A 19,878-nucleotide genomic window follows, 5' to 3' on the forward strand; every position below is an offset into this window, starting at 1 on the left:
GGCCAGTGTGGCTGGAGCAGAGTGGAGGCGGACATGTGGACAGGGAGAGGGAGGTACTGGTGATGTGACCATGGGGGTCCGTAGTACTCCCTATAGGGACTTAAAGGCACTAGCGAAGGGCTTGGCTTTTTACTGAGGTGAGGTGGGAAGTCAGCTTGAGGTGGGGAAGTCTGACCCAGGCTTGCTCTGGCTGCTATGTAGGGAAATCACAGCATGGTCAAGATGATCACAGGGAGGTCAGTTAGAAGGCTGTGATAGCTAGCTGAGAGATGAGAGTGGCTTGGAGCAGGGTGTTAGCAGTGTTGCTGGTGGGGAGTGATCAGGTGTTTGTAGGAGTTAGAGCACATGGGACTTGCAGATGGGTTGCAGAGAGGTGAGAGAAAGAGAGGTGTAAAGGCTGGCCAGGGTTTTTGATCTGAACAATAGGAAGGCTATAGAAATTGTTAATTTAGAAGAGAAGGAAACCACTTGTGTGTTCCTTGATGAAGCACAAAATCTCTTGTGATTGCACTCAGGTATAACCAAATGCTGGAGGTAAAGCGAGGTGTAAGAATCACCTTTAGGTAGATTATGCAATAAGGGTAATATTGAGACAGACGGCTACATCTCATTTTATATTCATTAAGTGGTTGGTATAGAAAACATTCTACAGCCAAATCTGATAACTCTTAGATTCTTTAACTTCTTTCTGAGCAGGCATACACAGAGATATGGGAAAACATGGGTAAAGAGCTATGCAGACAAAACTCAATCATAGGCACCAGATATCTTCATTATGAATTAGGAGAATAAAAGTTATTTTTACAACATTACTATTTTCTCATAAGGGCTACTTTTGTACTTATTATTGTGATTATTATGTCCAATGAATATTTGGTTCTAAGAAACAAAGAGAATTGCGGATGAAAAGAATGTGTACATGCTTGTTAGGCTACCTAATAAATAACTATTTGATGATGATTCTGCAGTGTGTTTAAAGGGTAATTCTTTTTCTGTTGCTTTAGAGAATTCATTTGGCATTCTAAAAATGGATGTAATTTCAAGCAGTGGCCAAAATGTATCAATTAGCCTGGCATCTAGGTCTTTTTAACAGATCTATAAATTTCCAATTTCCTTTGCCATCTTAACTGTGGTAAATCATCCTGAACACGATCATTCTTTTGAACAACAGCCTCCTTATTAACTGAGATCAATTGAGATTAGAAAATGAAAAATACACTAGATGCTGAGAACTCTTTATGAAACCACATTTGTAGGATGAGTATTGAATGAAGATAAATGTGTTATTTTCAGCTCCCACATCATTGATTTAAAAATTTATTCTCTATATCCCACTGCTGGATTAAACACTAATATATATTTGGATGGTTTACTTGCTTGCAAAAATTGTCTTTTCCCTATTGAGGTTATGTATTAATGGAAGGGAAAGATTTTTAATTCCAATGTATCTTGGTTTGCCTACCACATACATTTCTACACATTAAATTGCATACAATTGATTTTTTTATTGAATCATAAATTAATGGCTAAGTCCTTTGTTTTAATTTCTGATTGATTTTCATTAACTCTTTGGATAAAATACAAGATGCTTAGCACATCATGTAAACCCTGTGTGGTCTGGGCTCTGCCTACCTTTAAAGGTAATCTTGCAGCACCTTCCTCTTCTGTCTCCAAACCCCAGCCACCCTGGCCTTCTTTCAAGTCCTACAATTTCAACACTCAAGATTTTTGCACATGTTGTCTAAACTTTTAGTTCTTTAACACTGCCTGCTTTATTTTTTCTACATAACACAAATAGTACATTACTTACTTACTTAATTGCCTATCTTCTCCTAACTGGAAAGCAGGCTCCAAAAAGCACATGGATTTTCATCTTTCTTTCTTCACTGCTGCATCTCTAGCATCTAGAATTATGTTGAGTACCTAGAATGCACTCAGAAAAAAATGATGAATGAATGAACAATTCTTTATCCTGGAATACCAATTTCCCTTCTCTAAATCTAGGTAACTTGTATTCATCATCCAAATTCTAGCATAAATGTCACCTTTTCAGGCTACCTTTTTTTGATCCCTGAGATCAGCTTTCTCTATTATTTGTTCTTACAATTCTCTATATTTCTAAATTCTCCATAGAACTTCCTAGAATTTTAGCTTAAACTCTACTTTGTGTGAGACAATTTGCTTAACTCCCGTCTTCTCCCCTAAACTGTAAAATGTCTCTTCTTTTCCTTAAGTTTTCTTAAACGTTTATTTATTTTTGATAGAGAGAGAGTGCAAGAGTGAGTGGGTGAGCATGAGTGGGAAGGGGCACATAGACAGAGGGAGGCACAGAACCCGAAGCAGGCTCCAGGCTCTGACCTGTCAACATAGAACCCGAAGTGGGGCATAAACCCAAGAACTGTGAGATCATGACTTGAGTTGAAGTTGGACACCTAACCAACTGAGCCACCTAGATGCCCTTCTATCTTGTTCTTAATGGTCTCTCCAACATCCAGCATAATGCCTGGGACAAAGGGATGCTCTATAAATATCTGTTAAATGAAAATGTGGATGGAAGGATGATTAAGCAACACCTCATTATAACTCTCAGTCCTCCGTTCCACTTGTTTTGTGTTCACTCAAAAAATATTGTTAGTGAACCACAAAGGAATGTTTTGCTATACTAGAGAAGTTCTTATTTAAATATACCTCTCAATGAATTCAATAATGCTTGTAGGATCCCTTAAAGTTAATGCATCATGAGGCGCCTGGGTGGCTTAGTCAGTTAAGCGTCCGACTTTCGCTTAGGTCATGATCTCGCGGTTCGTGGGTTTGAGCCCCGCATTGGGCTCTGTGCTGACTGCCAGCTCAGAGCCTGNATACTTGATGGGCCTCTCCTCTAGACTAAGCCATATCGAGGGAAATAAGTCATGTAAATAATGAAAAGACTATAACATTTAAAATATAAAGATCTCTTACTCTCTAACTGCCCGCATAAGCTTGGCAAAGTTACCACTTAAGCTTTGGGCTCTTTATATGTCAAATAGAAATAGCAATACCTATTTTGTGTGGTTTATGTAGAGGTTATTATTGATGCACATAGTATGCATGCCACATAATAAGTTCTCAAAAGATGGCAGTTGTTACAATCACTAGAAAGTAAGCTCCTAGAGGCAGATTACACTTGCACTGCTAGTACGTTACATATAGAATACTCCTAATAAAGATTGGTTAAAGTGACTAGTAACGGGAACTGTAGCAGAGTATGTGCTCCTTCTCAACTCTCATGGGGCTGCTTACAATCTAAGCAAGAAAATAAGTTCCAAGACAGATGCATGAAATATTTAGATAATAATGAAATATAATACTATAGTTTATAATACATATGAAATTATAGTAACATATGTGTTACAACCATAAGTGCTTTGCATGGCCAGGCAGGAAATGATAAGGGGTAGCTGGCTGGCCTTAGTTCACATGTTTGTGTGTGTGAGATCTATACCCTTGAGCCTCCTGTGAAAATGTTCTATTTCTTTGTCAAAATTTGATGCTGGCTACACCAATGTTGGATAAAATGAATCAACCTGCTGCTTCTGTGTTACTATAATGGCCAACAAAATTGGGTTATTGATCCTGGGTATCAAGGTGTCTGTGTTATAGTAATGAATGCTCCCTTCCCCCCCCCCCCCCCCCCACCNTGATGATGTTGGGTAATGTGGCTCAAATAGAGGTGTATTATGTGGAAGTATGTACTAGCTCTTAAAAACTAGAACATAGACTCAATTCCATATTCTACTTCTTTGTAGCATGCTCCGCACAGGTTTTCAGTTGTATTACATCATCCATAATCATTACCTATTGCTGTTCTGTCATCTCACCAAACTCTCTGCTTACAGCTCTAATAAATGGGACTGAGGTAATGAGCATGAATAGAAGAATGTTTCTTTTCTCTAGGAGGCTCTCCTTTTGTTACTTAGGTGTCTTCGTAAAGATATTTGACTTAGATCCAAACACAATGGCACTCATTAAAGGTTTTGATATGCCAACGTTCACACGGAAAGCTTCAGATGCCTAATCACAGAACTGAATGCAACAAACACACTCACTCAGTCCTGACCGTAGGTAGGAAAAGAGATGAATACCATCCTTCAGCCACTTCAAGCCATGTAAGGATGATCCAGAATCCATCCATGCCAACTGGCAGCCAGGCACATATCAGCCTGTCCAGAGTCTAAATCTGCAGGGACAAACCCAGTCAGCCTAGTAGCTTCTAGAAGAAGCGGCCTGCCCACACACCTGCATCAGAGTGGCAGCAAAACTTCCTGGAGGCCCATGCCTCCCCGCACACTCATACCCACACAGTATACACTTAGACGAACATACCCGAATAGCCTTATTCACAAGGGCAGAGATCTGAATACAGAAACACTGTGCTCACAACACTCACAAAGAAAAACACATGCATGGAATAAAGTACTTTTAAAAATCTGGGCCGGTATGGGGGGGAGGGGGGGATGGGCATGGAGGAGGGCACTTTGGGGATGAGCATTGAGTGTTATGTGGAAACTAATTTGACAATAAACTATTTGTAAAAAAAAAAAANGTAAAGCGCTCTTATCACACACTTTCAGGCCCCGCAGGAGTCCCCTGGAAAAGTGCTTTTCTCTGAGCCATTCACAAACTAGGCAGTCCTTCACCCCGAGGTGTGTCCCCAGCGTGGGTAAAACAGGACCTTGGTTGCAGTCTTGTCAATCTTTTCGACTCTTTCCTCTGTTCTTCCTTAACTCCCAGCGGGCCGGGTGGCGCCAGGCCNCCCTCCCCGCCCTAAGCGCGCGGAGGGGCGGGGCCCAGCCGGCGGCCAGGAAATGCCCAGGAGCCTGTGTCACCTGCCCCCGACGGCTTGTTGATTCCCTGGGAGCGCTCAGTTCTGGGCCCCGAGACCAGAGCGCGATCTCGCTCACCAGTTCCCCGGGCGCGGCCCCGGGAGCTCCGGAGACACTCCCGGGACCCCTCGCCCCTCAGATCCACAGCCATGAGCAAGTTGGGCAAGTTCTTTAAAGGGGGAGGCTCTTCTAAGAGCCGAGCCGCTCCCAGCCCCCAGGAAGCCCTGGCCCGGCTTCGGGAGACCGAGGAGATGCTGAGCAAGAAACAAGAGTACCTGGAAAATCGAATCCAGAGAGAAGTCGCCCTGGCCAAGAAGCACGGCACGCAGAATAAGCGAGGTAGGCTTGGCATCTGGCCGCAGACGTGAGCTCTCTCCCTTCTCCCTCCAGCGCTTTCCTTGGGGAACATCTGCCCACAGCACCTGTACCCCAGGAGGCCGGATTTGCTCCCACAGCCCTTCTAGGAACTGGTATTGACAGTCCCCCCTCCCCCCTCCCGCGCCCAGGGCCAAAGCTGGAGTGGGCTGAGCTAGGCACAATCCTAGACAGCAAAATGTTAGGTAGTTCCAATCAAGATGAACAGTATTGTTATGGAATGTTTTAAAAGCTCAGAATTAATGCAGAAAACTCATGATAAACAAAATATCAAAATTTTAAATAAAGACAGAATTGGTATTATTTATTTCTTTTTCTTTTTGCTTCTGGCTCTTATGCCGACCTACAAGGCACTTTTTTTATTTAATTCTTTTTTTAGAAATGTAGTATTTTGTCCATCGTGAACATTTTTGCATTGATTTTGAATTTCAAAAAACCGCATTAAAATATTAGTTATCTTGATTACTAACTTTTTGGTACCCCTTTAAACTTTACTCCTCTTCTGCCTACCCTAGTCCAGCCCTGCTGACCTCAAACATCAGGTTGTCTGCTGTGTGTTTATAAATATCGATCGAATCACACATTTTTAACATGCATGGCAATCACCAGTGAAGTATATTCTGGTATGTTCTGGTTTACCTCGCTCCTCAGCCATTGAAAAGTTTAGCTGGCTGTTGTGCAGTTGAGACATTATAAAAAATAAATGGCAGGGAATTAAATATTATATTATATTATATATATAAATATATATATATAAATATTATATTTCCTATGACTGGTTTTTACCACACAAGGGACTTTGAACCAGTAATGATTCTTAGTGCTCCTGTCACACCTTGAACCCTTTGTTATTTTCCAGAGTTAATTGGTTTCTTCAGTGCACTGCTCTCTTTATAGAGAAAAGATCTAAACAGCACATATATAAAAACCCAGGGACAAGTTGAAGTGATTTGGTGTGGTAACACTAGAAATAGAAGTGATCTTGTAATGGAAGACTCAGAAATAGAAGTGGAAATACAGGACTCTGTCCACCACCTAACCCTGAACTTGTATCCACAATTCAGGCTTCTGTAGTCATAACAAAGCCTTGGGAAGATTTACGTAGCCCTAAATGATGCTGCCATTGTTTAATGCAGGAAAGGAAAAATGTCTTCTGGAGTTGACCTTGAAAACCCTGCTGCTTCCCATAAACCTGTGCCTGATACATTTGTGTCCACTTACTACTAACGAAGGATAAAAAGACCAAGTTTCACTTTTCTCTGCTACTGCATATAACTTTTGTCTATATTACAGCCTGTTTTAGATTTAAATGCTGGTTTCTATTTTTTACTTTACATCTGAAAATACTTTGGAAAGCTATTAAATGGCAATTTCTAAAGAGATACCACACCATTATGGCTTGCTAAAAAGCTCTCAGTAGTTCTGTTTTTCTGCTCTTCCACTTCAGTTTGATGTGCATTCTGAAATTTGCATAATGTCTGTCAAGGGATGTCTGTCTTTCTGTCTGTCATCCTTTTGAGTCTGTATATTGCCTTTGTTCACAGCAGTTGCTCAGTAAATACTGGCTTAAAAAAATCTTAAAAATCGAACATCTGCTTCTAGGAGGTGGTGAAAATGTAGGTTTTGCTTTTAGAAGACAAAAATGTGAGATAATATAGGTTTTATTGATTTTTTTTCAGAAATGTTCTCCAGTTGGAAATTGGAGCACTAAAGGGTGTTACAAATTGGCTATATAAAGACCCCACCCCCAAAATTAAAGACAAGATTAATTAAGAGCATCAGTCTAACTTTGCCAAATCAGAGAAGTTACGGATGCAAGTATCATGTGCAAATAACCAATTGGGGTTTGAAAATTCACTTATTCTTTGTCATTTATCCTTGGGAACTTCACTGGGATTAGCCCACACCTGATTCCACAGTAGTTCTGGGAGTGAAAAGAGGCTAGTTAGCATGAGTTCATCTGTACCTTAAACTATGGAAAGAGTTCACAGGCCTATGTATTAGAAGCCCTGTCAATATCAGCATTTTCTAAATAAACCAGATAGCTTCATATACACATAGTTTCTGTGTTCCATTGGCTACCAAGAACTATTTTCACACACATAGTGTAATCAGGCCCAATATAGTTAGTACAAAATGGGCCTTGTGCTCTACAAGGCTGTATATTATACAGGGCTGTATATTGTGGCATAAAGGCTGTAATTTACATTATAATCTGAGTGACATAATATATATGCGGTTAAAGTTTTACTTCTAGACATGGTTGGTCAGCTAGCGTGCTGCCAAGAATACTGGTTAAATGGCCAGCTAGCATTGTAACAGAAAGGACCACACTCCTAGCCACTTCAGTGATCTATTTCTCTACTACAACAGAATGTCTGAATGTCAAAAGTGGGTTTTATTGGTAAAATGAGTAACTTTTAAACTAGCATAATAAATGTTAGAAATGAGACCTCATTGGTGAAATTATAGATATTCTAAATAAGTGGATTGACTAAAATAGTTTGAGATACTTCCTTGCTTCCGGTTGTAAGAACAGGTGATGAGAATCTACTAACTTAGAATGGTACCTGAGGCTTGATCTCTGATCAGTGCCATGTCAAGTCCTTGGATCACTTGTATTTCTCATGGAGCGCACCTCCCACAGGGCACAGCACCTTACTAGGGAATGTTACTGCCTTCAGGGAGCCTTTCATACAAGGTATATTGGAGCCCCTGAAGGGACATACAGTCAGGACTTCATTGAGCTCATGGAATAAGCTGACCAAGTGTTTTTGCCTGCTTGCAGTGTATGCTTGTTTCTGCAGAATTTAGTCTGAAACTTGCTCTCGTTGTGTCTTATACCAAGGTTGCGCAGGCGTACCTAATCCTTCTCACCTCAAACTTCTTTGGTATTTACCATAATCTACCAAAAAGAACCTGAGTGTGCACCACCAAATTGTTTTTGCAGCACCCATGATACTCAAGGCCCTGTTGATCTTTAAGATTAACATTTGGAGAAAGGTTTATAATTTGGTTACAATTTTAGGAGGTCTGAGGGGTGTCCCAGGGGCATCTGAGCCTGGGTGGCTCAGACGGTTAAGCATCTAACTCCTTATTTCGACTCAGATCTTGCTCTGACAGTTTGAGTTGGAGCCCTGCGTCAGCCTCTGTGCTGTGTGAGTGTGTGTGGAGCCTGCTTGGAATTCTCTTTCCCCCTCTCTCTGCCCCTATCCTGCTCATGCTCTCTCTCTCTCTTTCTTTCTCTCTGTCTCTCTCAAAATAAATAAACTTAAAGCAATTTAAAAAATAAAAATAAATTTTAGCAGATCTGAGATTCCTTAATGTAGCTTATGTGGATTACCCCTGCTTTATAGCTGGTAATCTCCTTTACGGAAAAGCAAACTTTTTACATACCACTTACTTTTATTCTTTTCTTTTCTTTTTTTAAAATTAATTAATTTATTTTGAGAGAGAGAGAGAGGATGAGAAGGGGAGGGACAGAGAGAGAGAGGGAGAGAGAGAATCCCAAGCAGGCTCCACACTACTAGCACAGAGCCGCACTTAGGGCTGGATCCCACAAACCAGAAGACTAAGAGTTGTACTCTCACCCAGCTGAGCCACCCAGGCACCTCATTTTTTCTGTTTTGAGCCCTATCATCTGTAGCAGTTTTTAATATTAAGTCACCCTCATGCCCAGGTCCCATACCTATAGATTTGGTTAAAATTTTAGGAGGTCTGAGGGGCACCTGAGTGGCTCAGATGGTTAGATTCTGATTAATTCTGATATAATTGATTCTATATATTGATTCTGTGAGTCTATAATTGAATAGAGTTGGGCTCCACATCAATATTTTTTTAAAAAGTGCCTGGCTTAGGATGAGTAACTTAAATGTATAGTAATGTTAATGAGTTAGAAGTACATGGTCCTTTAGTCTTGCATACTTCCTAACTGTTCTCACACGATGGCATCTATGACGCTGATAATATTTGTGGGCTTCACTGGGATAAGCAGAGACTGTGGCCTATGTAGCTGAAGCAATCAGTATCTCAGTGTACTGCAAACCCCTTCCTGCCCTACCGGTTTGCTAGAACACTTTAGGGGTCAATATTCTTTTTAAAAAATGTGTATTTATTTATTTTGGGGGATACAGAGAGAATCCCAAGCAGGCTCTGTGCTGTCAGCACAGAGTCTGACGCCAGGCTCCATCCCGTGAGGGGTCACTACTCTCACCTCCCTTATGAGGTCTTTTAGAAAATAATGTGACTAAGAGATCGCCATAGGTTATAAAGTGCTTAAATGTAAGGTCGTGATCCAATTTTTACATGTTTGATGGACAGTAACTTAGTGCTGTAGTTAGGAGCTCGGCTTCAAAGCAGACAAACCTGGGTTGGATTCCTAGCTCTGCCTTGCCACTTAGACACTTTAGACCATTTACTAGGCCTGTCTAATAATGGCAAGGATAAGACTGATCCTCATAGTTATGAGGATTAATGACATTATTGTGTAAAGCCCTTAGTTCACTTCTCTATAAGTATCTGCCATTGATAACAGTAGCATTTTTTTTTTTTTTTTAAAGCTGAAATTGGGTTCCTGCTAAGTGCCACTTACTGGCCTAAATTTTGTCTTCTGGAATAACTTCAAATAAATATACTGCATCTATCATGTGAAGACCTTTCACATATTTGAGGACATTAGTCATTTGTCTGTGTCTCCTGTTCCTCAACTTCACCTTCCTCAGTCACTTCCTCAGTTACCCCTTACTGTGCTGAGGTTTACTAACCAGGGCCAGGTCTAGGATGAGGCAAGAGAGACCCTAGCCCTTGTGTGACCTTGAGAGTGAGTGCCCCCCCCCACTTAAATTTGTACCCTAAGTGTCTCTTATTCCTCTCACCCTAGCCTGACTCTGTTGCTCACCTTGTCCCAAGCTGAGCAGGACCTTCAGATATGTAATTACGTGGAGAGAGACAGACCCAGTCTGGGATTATCCATAGGCCTCAGGCTGTGGGAAGTGGGCCGATAGAGATGAAGGGTGGAGACTTAGGAAGGAGCAAATTTGGCCACAGTCTCTCCTTAGTATCATTACACATGATTCCAGGGAAACCTGGTGCTGAGGCCATTCTACCTCTTCATCATGTATCTGTTTGGTGAATGAGACCCTGAGGCAGAGAGTCTTTTATCTGAGTAAGCCAGCTCATGTTGAAGCCTGGGCTGTTTTTTGGCAAGGATACATTTGCTTTCAGAGTCATGACTTGGTCTTCCTTGGAGTTGGGGTGCATGCATGATCCCACTGATTTGGCCCAGGGTGCAAACCTCCTGGGGCACTTGAGTTTGCTTTTTATTATATAGTTGTCATGGAGCTGAATTCTGCAAACTCAGACACTGGGGACCAGAAGGACTTCTGTATAAAGAGAATCACATCTGTGTCAGCTGTGTGTCAGCTTTTGGTGCCAAAATAGCGAGGGCAAGAACATTCATGGTTCACGTAATACGAGACTGATACAGAATGCAGGGCCCTGATGGATGGGAGCTCCCTTGGGAGATATTACTTACCTTGTGACCTCCTTGCTTAAGAGAGTTTCTCAAAATGTGGCCCTCAGCTCACCTACATCAGGATTCCTTGAAGATGTTTGTTAAAATGTAGACATGCAAGGCCCCCCTCAAAATTCTCATTTAGTAGGTTAAGTGTAGTGCCCAGAAATCTGAACTTTGAACAGATAATTCAATGATTCTGATGCCGACTACAGCTTGGCAATGTAGGATGTATTTATTGGTCACTGAGCTGCTGAGCTGGAAGCCTCTATTCTCTAGTCTGTTTCCTTCCCTTACCGTTCCTCTTGTTTCTTCCTTCCTCCTCCATCACTCAGAGACCCAGATGAGAAATTTTTTACCCACCTTCCTCCTGTTGACTGCTGAAGAGACTTTTCTGAAGCTTTGACAGATCCTCGTTAGCCACCTGAATTCGTTTTCTTTAGAAAAGCCCATACTACTCCATAGTACTTTTGAAGGGTCTCAGAGTTCTCTAGTATTCAGATTACAACCAAGCATCATCATAAAGTGTTCTGCATGCCTCCGATTATTTGATATTTTGTGCCATACCCTATGTATTCTGGGGCCAGAGGAAAGAAAGAGTTTTATTCCTGAGGCATTAAGCACCCTTATGGGGGTCAGGTCTTTTTCTCTAGTCAACTGCTCTTCTCTCTTCTGGCAAACATAGATCAATGTTTTCCTCAGTTTTCACCCCTAGTTTCTCTCCTGCCTCAGGATCTCCTCCTGGGCTTTCATCCTGTGGTGGAGGAAACTAAAACATCTGAACCAGCCCTGGGAGCCTATTCACTGAAGCTGTAGTATTAAAACGTCCTCCTCTCCTAGTACCTTCCTTCTCCCTCTGAGCCCTGGCAGGGACCCTGGTTGACCTACACCCTTACTCACACACTTGGGTACAGACCTGCAGAGCACCCTGGGCTTTTTTTTAATCTCCTTTGTTCTGTTAATCCTGCCTCGGTTTGCATATGCTTTTCCACAGGTGGATTAGTTGCTTTTCCCCAATAGATTTGGAAAGGGTTAAAAATCCCAGCCAGATTTAGTCTTTCCCCATTTAAATCAAAGTGTTAAGCTTGCATTCAATATTTTACATTTATTTCTGTCACATATCATCTATTTTCAATTAAGTCTTAAAATTCTAATTTTATTGTCCTATATGAGCTCTTTCTTTTAGCTGAACTGGTCACAAATTTGATCAGTAGGCTTTTTTTTTTTTTTTTCTGACAAAGTCTTTGCTAAAATATATTGAATAAAACAGAACCTAAGGACAGAGCCTCATGGCATGCCTCTAAAGACTTCATTCCAGTAACGACGTTTCATCTAAGATTCAGCTGAAGCATGATTAGCAGTTTGACAGATCAATGCTCAATGAGTTCACTTATTTATCCAGCTATAAATATACCTGATTGACACTTTTAGCCCGTATCATCTTATTTCTCCAGTTTTTTCTGTTTTCCCTGTCAATGCTTCAGTATACCTCGTAGGTTTTATTCCTGAAACCAAACTATATGCATATACTTCTGCTTAACAAATGCCCATTTATGAACTAATAGTATATTAGCTTCATCAGATTTATCGGGAGAACTTTTTAAAATGACACATCAGGAGATTCTGTTTCAAGAAATCTGGGATAAGTTCAGAATTGTGATACTCAAGGCTTTCTGGTTGATTTTGATGTACATAATGTTTGGCGGCTAGTGGGTGGTCCATGGTTTTCCCTTGAGTCAGCATATAGTCACCCAAAGAAAACAAGCCAATGAAAGTACTTAGGTATTTTTCATGTTGGGGAGCTCATACTGACTTCTAGTTATCACTGTCTTCTAATCTCTCAGAAACCAGAGTGTAGGGTGTTTCTCTTCTAGAATCAAGGATATGTGGCACAGATTTTGACAGTTTGCTGATGTGTTGTAGCTACTTCTCAAAGGGTAATTGGTACTATTTCTTGTGTTATGTAACTACATCTATTTTTTCTCCCTTCGTGAATTTGGAGCAGCACTGTATATTCTGAAATAGTCATTATTATTATTCTCCATTTAAATTCCACAAAGCTGGATAATAGAGCTTTTCACAAAATACTTACATTATGCAAAGATTGTAATTTTCCTTGATGATATATACAATTTTTCAGTTGATTGAATTATCCACAATAAGGTAGATAATTTATTATTAACACCATGATTATGCCAAAGTCATATGATTTGTACAGTCTTGAGAAACTGTAGCAGATTACTGTGAGCTTGTATTCAGACCTACTTAGAATGACTTACGTGGGGGTGCCTGAGTGGCTTAGTTGGTTAAATGTCTGACTCTTGATTTTGGCTCAGGTCACAATCTCATGGTTTGTGACGTCGAGCCCTGTGTTGGGCTCTTGTGGTATTAGTATGGAGCCTGCTTGGGATTCTCTCTCTCCCTCTCTCTGCCCTTCCCCAACTGGAAGGTATGTATGCTCTTTCTCTCTTTCTCTCAAAATAAATAACATTAAAAAAATAAAATAAATAAAACTAAAAAAAATGGAATATCAACCATCTGGCTTAAATTGCAATGTAAACCTATTCTTAAATAATTTCAAATAGAAATAATGACCTTAAGGATAGGAGCTATGTATTTTTCAAGATTTGTTGATCTCAGGATCCCAAAGGAATAATCATAGAATCCTAGACTGTGAGAGCTGAAAGGCACTATACAGATGGATATAGCTTGTTGATTCTCAGGAGCACCTGCAAGCCAAGGACACAGTAGTAGGAAATATTGGTACGTCATATGAACAAGGAATATTTGCTACAAGTAGAGCTATGTTATACATATACATACACACATTTATACATGTGTATTCATACGTAAATACACACATGTAAATATAAACACCTGTGCACACATGCACATGCATGTATACAGATATACACATATATGTATACATGTATCCATAAATATACACTCACAATATAGAATTACATCTATAGGTACATATGCTTACCCTGTAGAATTAAGCATAATCAGCCATTTCTGAGTTTTTCTGTTTAATATTTGCTGGTTTTGTATTCATACTATTTTCCTTATATTCTAGGCAATAGCAAGCCCATCGAGGTTACCAGTGTGTGAGGTTACTAATAATACTAGCAGCACCTAGAAAAGTCATCCACTCAATTAGCTATATATTCTGCCTGGTCAAACAATACCTGGGTTTTTACAAGGAATATCAAGTACATTTTAATCACTACATTGGTATGTTGTTCCAGTAGCAGGTTAACTCGACTTGCCTGGCAGTTGACCTCAGAAGCAATTAATTATAAGAAATAAGAATTTCAGTGGATATTTAAAATGAGTCTTATGAAACCATTTCTTTCTTTTTTGACAACTCAAGGCTGATAGCACTTTTTGGACATGACCTTTCATTCTCGGATTTAAGAATCCCTTGTGTGATGTCCTGGGGGTAAGAACTGCTTCATCTCCAAAAGTAGCTGTGATCTTTTTAGAAAGAGGAAAGTAGTGTCGTCTCTGTTGGAAACAGCTTTAATATCCTTTGTCCATTCTGGAGATTGGAAAGGGCACCAATTATCCTCTTTCTAATCTTTTATATTTTACAATATTAATCAATCACCATTTCTCCTTTTTTATACAAAATTAATTCCAGCATTACTGGGTTTGTTACAGCAGTATTCCACTTCCAAATGTTCTTTCCTTAGCATATCTCTTATTTAATTTACTTTCTCCAGTCTCATTCCTTTCTACTGTTTTCTCAGGCATCTGCTTTGCCATTGTTTAATCTACTTCATCATTGTCATGTTCTTGTCTTCTTTTAACTTGCTATTTACCCTTTTTAGGACATTTAATATTCGTGAGACCTCTGAAAATATGGAGGTTGCTTATAAGATCCAGCTAATGTGGCAAGCTGGTGTGATTTGCTCTATTTTGGGGTTTAAAATTTCTGGCTTCTAATATACCTCTGCCAGAATCTTCACATTGTTTACTAGGAGGTTTGTGGCAGGAAGAGGCTTGGGGGCTGGGAGGAATCCTTTGTATGACACATTTTTTTTTTTTTTATCATTTATGTGCCTTCCTGAGCAGTGTGTGTGATTATAGGTGTAGACTGTTACCCTGGCTTCAACTACATCGCCTCCTCTCTGAGTCCAACCTCACCCTCCAGAGAGAGCGTGTATATTCTTCTATGCACCCACCGTTACTTTTACATGTCTCTTGTTACTCTTCCTATATGTCTCCTCTGCTACTTGAAATGTGACTTACACGTGTTAGTATCTGTGGTCATAGTTTCTATAAGATAGCGGGTATTTAATAAATGGTTGTTCAATGATGAATAGGTGGTTGAATGCCCACTTCATATCTGCATCCACTGAGATAATAGCCTTATTTCTTTGCCATGCAGTGTGGTAGATCTACAACATATACTCGTGGAGTGGCTGAAATGAGTGGATAAAGAATATTTTTTTAAATTGAAGAAGGCCAGGGAAATTCATAATGGGGTGGTCCTGGCCAAATGAACCTTAGAATTTTCTAGTATTCTCCTAGCTATTTTCTATTTAACCTGTGACTTTGAACAGAAACATTTTGTTTTCATCATTGGTAGAATACTTATCAGGATGCTTATTCAGATTGTGTTTTTCAAGAACTAAAATAAGGTGACATAAATAGAAGCTATTGTTTAATTAATGAAGTGATTTGTATGAGTAAGAACAGGGCTTACTTTAAAGTTTCTCAAATAAAACAACATGACTATGATACTTCCTACTTAAAAGCAAAAGAGGACATGACCAATTATGTGTGACATGTATCGTTTTTTTCTTTCCAAGATTTTATTTAAATTCAAGTTAATTAACATATAGTGTAGTATTGGTAGAAGGAGTAGAATTTAGTGATTCATCACTTATGTATAACACCCACCACTCATCCCAAGTGCCCTCCTTAATGCCCATCATCCATTCAGCCCATTCCCCCCACCCACCCCACACCTCAGCAACCCTCAGTTTGTTCTCTATATTTAAGAATCTCTTATGGTTTGCCTCCATCTCTGTTTTTATTTTATTTTTCCTTCCCTTCCTCTATGTTCATGTGTTTTGTTTCATTCCACATAGGAGTGAAATCATATGGTATTTGTCTTTGTCTGATGGATTATTTCAATTAGCATGATACACTCAAGTTTCAACCGCATCATTGCAAATGGCAAGATTTCACTCTTTTTGATTGTTGAGTAATATTCCATTGTATATATTCCACATCTTCTTTATCCATCCACCCAGTTGATGGATATCTGGGCTTTTCCCAATATTTGGCTATTGTTGATAGCACTGCTATGAACAGTGGGGTGTGTGTGCCCCTTTGACACATGCACTAATAGTGCATTTGCTGGGTACTGCATTTGCATGTACCTGTTAGTGCAGTTGCTGGGTCATAGGGTAGTTCTTTCTTTAATGTTCTGAGAAAACTCCATATTGTTTTCCAGAGTGGCTGCATCAGTTCGCATTCCCACCAACAGTGTAAGAAGGTTCCCCTTTCTCTGCATCCTTGCCAACACCTGCGGTTTCCCGAATTGTTAATTTTAGTTAGCCATTCTGACTGGTGCAAGGTGGTATTTCATTGTAGTTTTGATTTGTCTTTCCCTGACAATGAGTGATGTTGAACAGTTTTTCATGTGTCTGGTAGCCATTTTATATGTTTTCTTTGGAGAAATGTCTGATCATGTCTTCTGTTCCTTTCTTAACTGGATTATTTAGTTTTTGGGTGTTTAGTTTGATAAGTTCTTTATAGATTTTGGGTATTAGCCCTTTATCTTGATATGACATATGTATCTTATGCACTCTCTGGGATGGCTCTTCCGAGCCCCATATTTTAGGCCTTCTGTAAAGATCATCCATTCCTGGTAGAGAGAAGAGCTGTTATAATACAGTTTCATATTTCACAAACAGGTTTGTCTGTCACGGGATATGATGGTTTCTATAATGTTCTTCCTTTTTTGCCAACTAATGGATTAGTGATGTACACATTTATGCATTTATGAGTGAACAGACTGACCTTTAAAACCAAGATGCCCTGTATATTATAGGAGCAATAAAACTGTATCTTTCTTCTGTTGTTAGTTATTTTTCATAGATGACTGAAAGCCTTCCTCCTCTGGCAAGGTAGTAGTAAAGTTGCTTAAGGCTAGTGGAATTTTGGTTCAAGTGAGTAATTCTTACATTTCAGCCCCAGTCCTGAATGGGCTGCAGTAAGGCCTCTTCCCGTATCTCCCAGCAGCAGTACACACAGGCCATTGTTCTGTAGCTCCATTGCTGAAGCAACGTCACTGTTAAGTGACGAGACAAAACTCCTGGCTGGCTCTCCACCGCAAAGGAATACAGTGGATTCCTTTGTTTTAGAAAGAATGTTATACAGGTTTCACCAGCTGCTTAAACGCACATACAGGAGTTGGAAGATTGAATTGCACCTTCTACACAGGTTAAATTACATGGCTCTAAAAACGTCCTTCTTTGCCAAATCAGGAGCAATGTTTAATTTGCAGTATTTGTTGCATGTCTTTAAAAATATGCAGCTGTTTTTTTTCCAAATCATATATTAGAAAACAAAATCGAAGCCTGTCTAACTCATGGTGCCACTGAGGCTTCATCATTTCATGAGCAAGCTTACAGGGAGACTCCTCACGTACATTTCCTGGCTTTTTGGAACATAAGCCTCTTGTCGTAGTGTTTGGGAGAAGCATACTGTGCCAGGCAGAAGTCACAGCAAGTGTCAGGTGTCCCGGAGCCAGGTCCGGCCATGCAGAAATCAGTGGGTTTGCTCACACAGGTGTTTGGGAAAATGTGAATCATCTTTTAAGATATGGAGGATTTTGCATGCAAATCCAGATTTCTTGCTTCTTTTGAGTTTGTGGAAGGCTGGGCCTGGTCACCATGGATTGGAGCTCAGTGGTGTTGCTTCCAGTAAGACTTATGCTCTCCTGGTCACCAGAGACCCTGCTTCTTCCTGTTGACTCCCTGATGCTGGGGCCAGGGTCCACTGCCATTTATTATTACTCTTGCACTATTTTTTTATTATTTGTTCCTCTTATCTTTTTTGCTCTCACAGGTGAGAAAACAAAGAAGGCCTTTCTCCCTAGTCTCTCTCTGCTTCACGTAACTTTCATGACCTGCCTGGGTCCCTCTGAGGTTAGAACACTGGTGTAGGCCAATCTGTAGTTTGTGATATGGGAATTAAAGTATAAGTTGAGATCTGAACTCTTAGTAAATTTTCAAACTTCTCCTGAGTATTTTGAAGGTCAGAAGCCATCTGTTAACATAGGCATTTAAAATAGTGTCCAAGCCGGAACTCATTATTATGAACAACAAACATTTGCAAGGTTGGGCATTATACCATGTGGCTCCCACCATACGGTCCTGACAGTCCTGTGAAAGAGGTAATGATGATTATGAAGATCCCTAGTATTCAGTAATCACTCACTGTGTGTCGGCACTGCACTAACTACTTTGTATGTGTTATTTCATTTAATCCTTAACCACTGAATGAGTTATATCCTCATTTTTCAATAAGCAACTTATGTAAGGTCACATAGGTATGGATAGATAGAGCCTAGGTTTGAAAGTAGGCAACTTGACTCCAGAGTACAATGTTCTACTGTCATCTACATATTATTGTTGCTATTATTATTATCCAAGTAGGGAATATCACTTAAGAGTTAAGTCACACATCAAGGTTATTATGCACAGTTATTAATTAGCAGAATAGTATTAAAATGTAAATCTAGTGACTTCAGAGTCTCATCCTTTATATCAAATTGCAGAAAGTAATCTAAAATTAATTCTTACTAGGAAACACAGTGTGTTTCTTAATAGAGAACTTAAAAAAATTTTATTAAAACATTTTTAAAAATGTTTATTTAGTTTTGAGACAGAGAGAGACAGAGCACAAGCAGGGGAGGGGCAGAGAGAGAGGAAGGCACAGAATCCAAAGCTGGCTTCAGGCTCTGAGCTGTCAGGACAGAGCCCAATGTGGGGCTCAAACCTATGAACCATGAGATTATGACCTGAGCTGAAGTAGGACACTCAACCGACTGAGCCACCCAGGCGCCCATAAAATTTTTCTTAAAAAATAAAAAAAAAAAAGAAATGCTGTTGGGTCGATGGATACCAGTTATGTTCCAAATAAGCATAGACACTGAACCAGCCCAACAAGATAGGGAGGAGACATACTTGGAACGTTCCACTTCTGGGCATGTTGGGTGGTGATGTGTATTTGAAGTTTAGCTTTTGAAGATTTTCTAATTTCTCTAGTATTTTCTAATGTTTTCTAATATTATGTTCTGATTATGGTGAGTTAGAGCAAAAAAAAATTAGGTAACTTCTTGTTCATTGGTTTCAGAAATAGGATATACAATTGCATTAATTAATGAATGTTATATAGTTGCTATTATAAATAATAATATCAAATAATATCAAATAAAAACTAGCAATAGACACACACTTGCTAAGTGTCTACCTTGCATAGGAACTATATAAGGTGTTTTCCATCAATTATCCCTAATTCTTAAAACAATCACCCAGCATCATGGGGATTATATCCCCATTTCCACAACAGCAAACTGAAGCTCAAAGAAAGGAAGTGAATTACCCAGAAGTATATACCTACTAAGTCATGGAAGAAGAAGTTACACTCTGGCCTTGAAGGCCATACTTTTTCCATTATGTCATGCTATCATTATACTGGTGCACAAAATTATCAAATTTATTTATTTAATATTCATTCATTTTATCTACTGTAAAGTTGGCCAATAATAGTATCTACTCTTGGAGTTTTTGTGATACTTAATGGCATAATTCACATAAAGCACTTAGCAACAGTTTGGCATATAACAAATACTCGACATTAGTTTTTATCATGTTTTTTTATTGGCTGTGGGCTAGGAGCTGAGTCAGGCACTGGGGAAACAGGAGAATAGGATGCTACCTCTTTCTTCAAAGGGCTTGTAACTAGTGTAGTGGAAGTGGTTAGAATATATTTTACAAATGATCATACTACAGTGTGATAGATGCAGAGGTAGAAATGGCTCCACAGGCAGAGTGTTAGTACAGAGGGTCAGTTGGCCATTCTCCCCACGCTGGAGAGAAAACCTTC

At 39.7% G+C, this 19,878-nt stretch overlaps 1 protein-coding gene across 1 annotated transcript in view; it reads left to right on the plus strand.

The window, feature by feature from the left end:
* Window positions 1-4,847: 4,847 nt before the first annotated feature.
* The window catches only part of CHMP4C (charged multivesicular body protein 4C), a 30,003-nt gene continuing 14,972 nt past the window's right edge, over window positions 4,848-19,878 (plus strand). The window contains exon 1 of the mRNA XM_077774498.1: window positions 4,848-5,201. Coding sequence (XP_077630624.1) covers window positions 5,012-5,201 — 190 coding nt within the window. The 5' untranslated portion in view covers window positions 4,848-5,011. The remainder of the gene's footprint in view (window positions 5,202-19,878) is intronic.

The sequence above is a fragment of the Crocuta crocuta genome, unplaced genomic scaffold, assembly GCF_008692635.1.
Source record: "Crocuta crocuta isolate KB4526 unplaced genomic scaffold, BGI_CrCroc_1.0 scaffold81, whole genome shotgun sequence".
Lineage (NCBI taxonomy): Eukaryota > Metazoa > Chordata > Mammalia > Carnivora > Hyaenidae > Crocuta > Crocuta crocuta.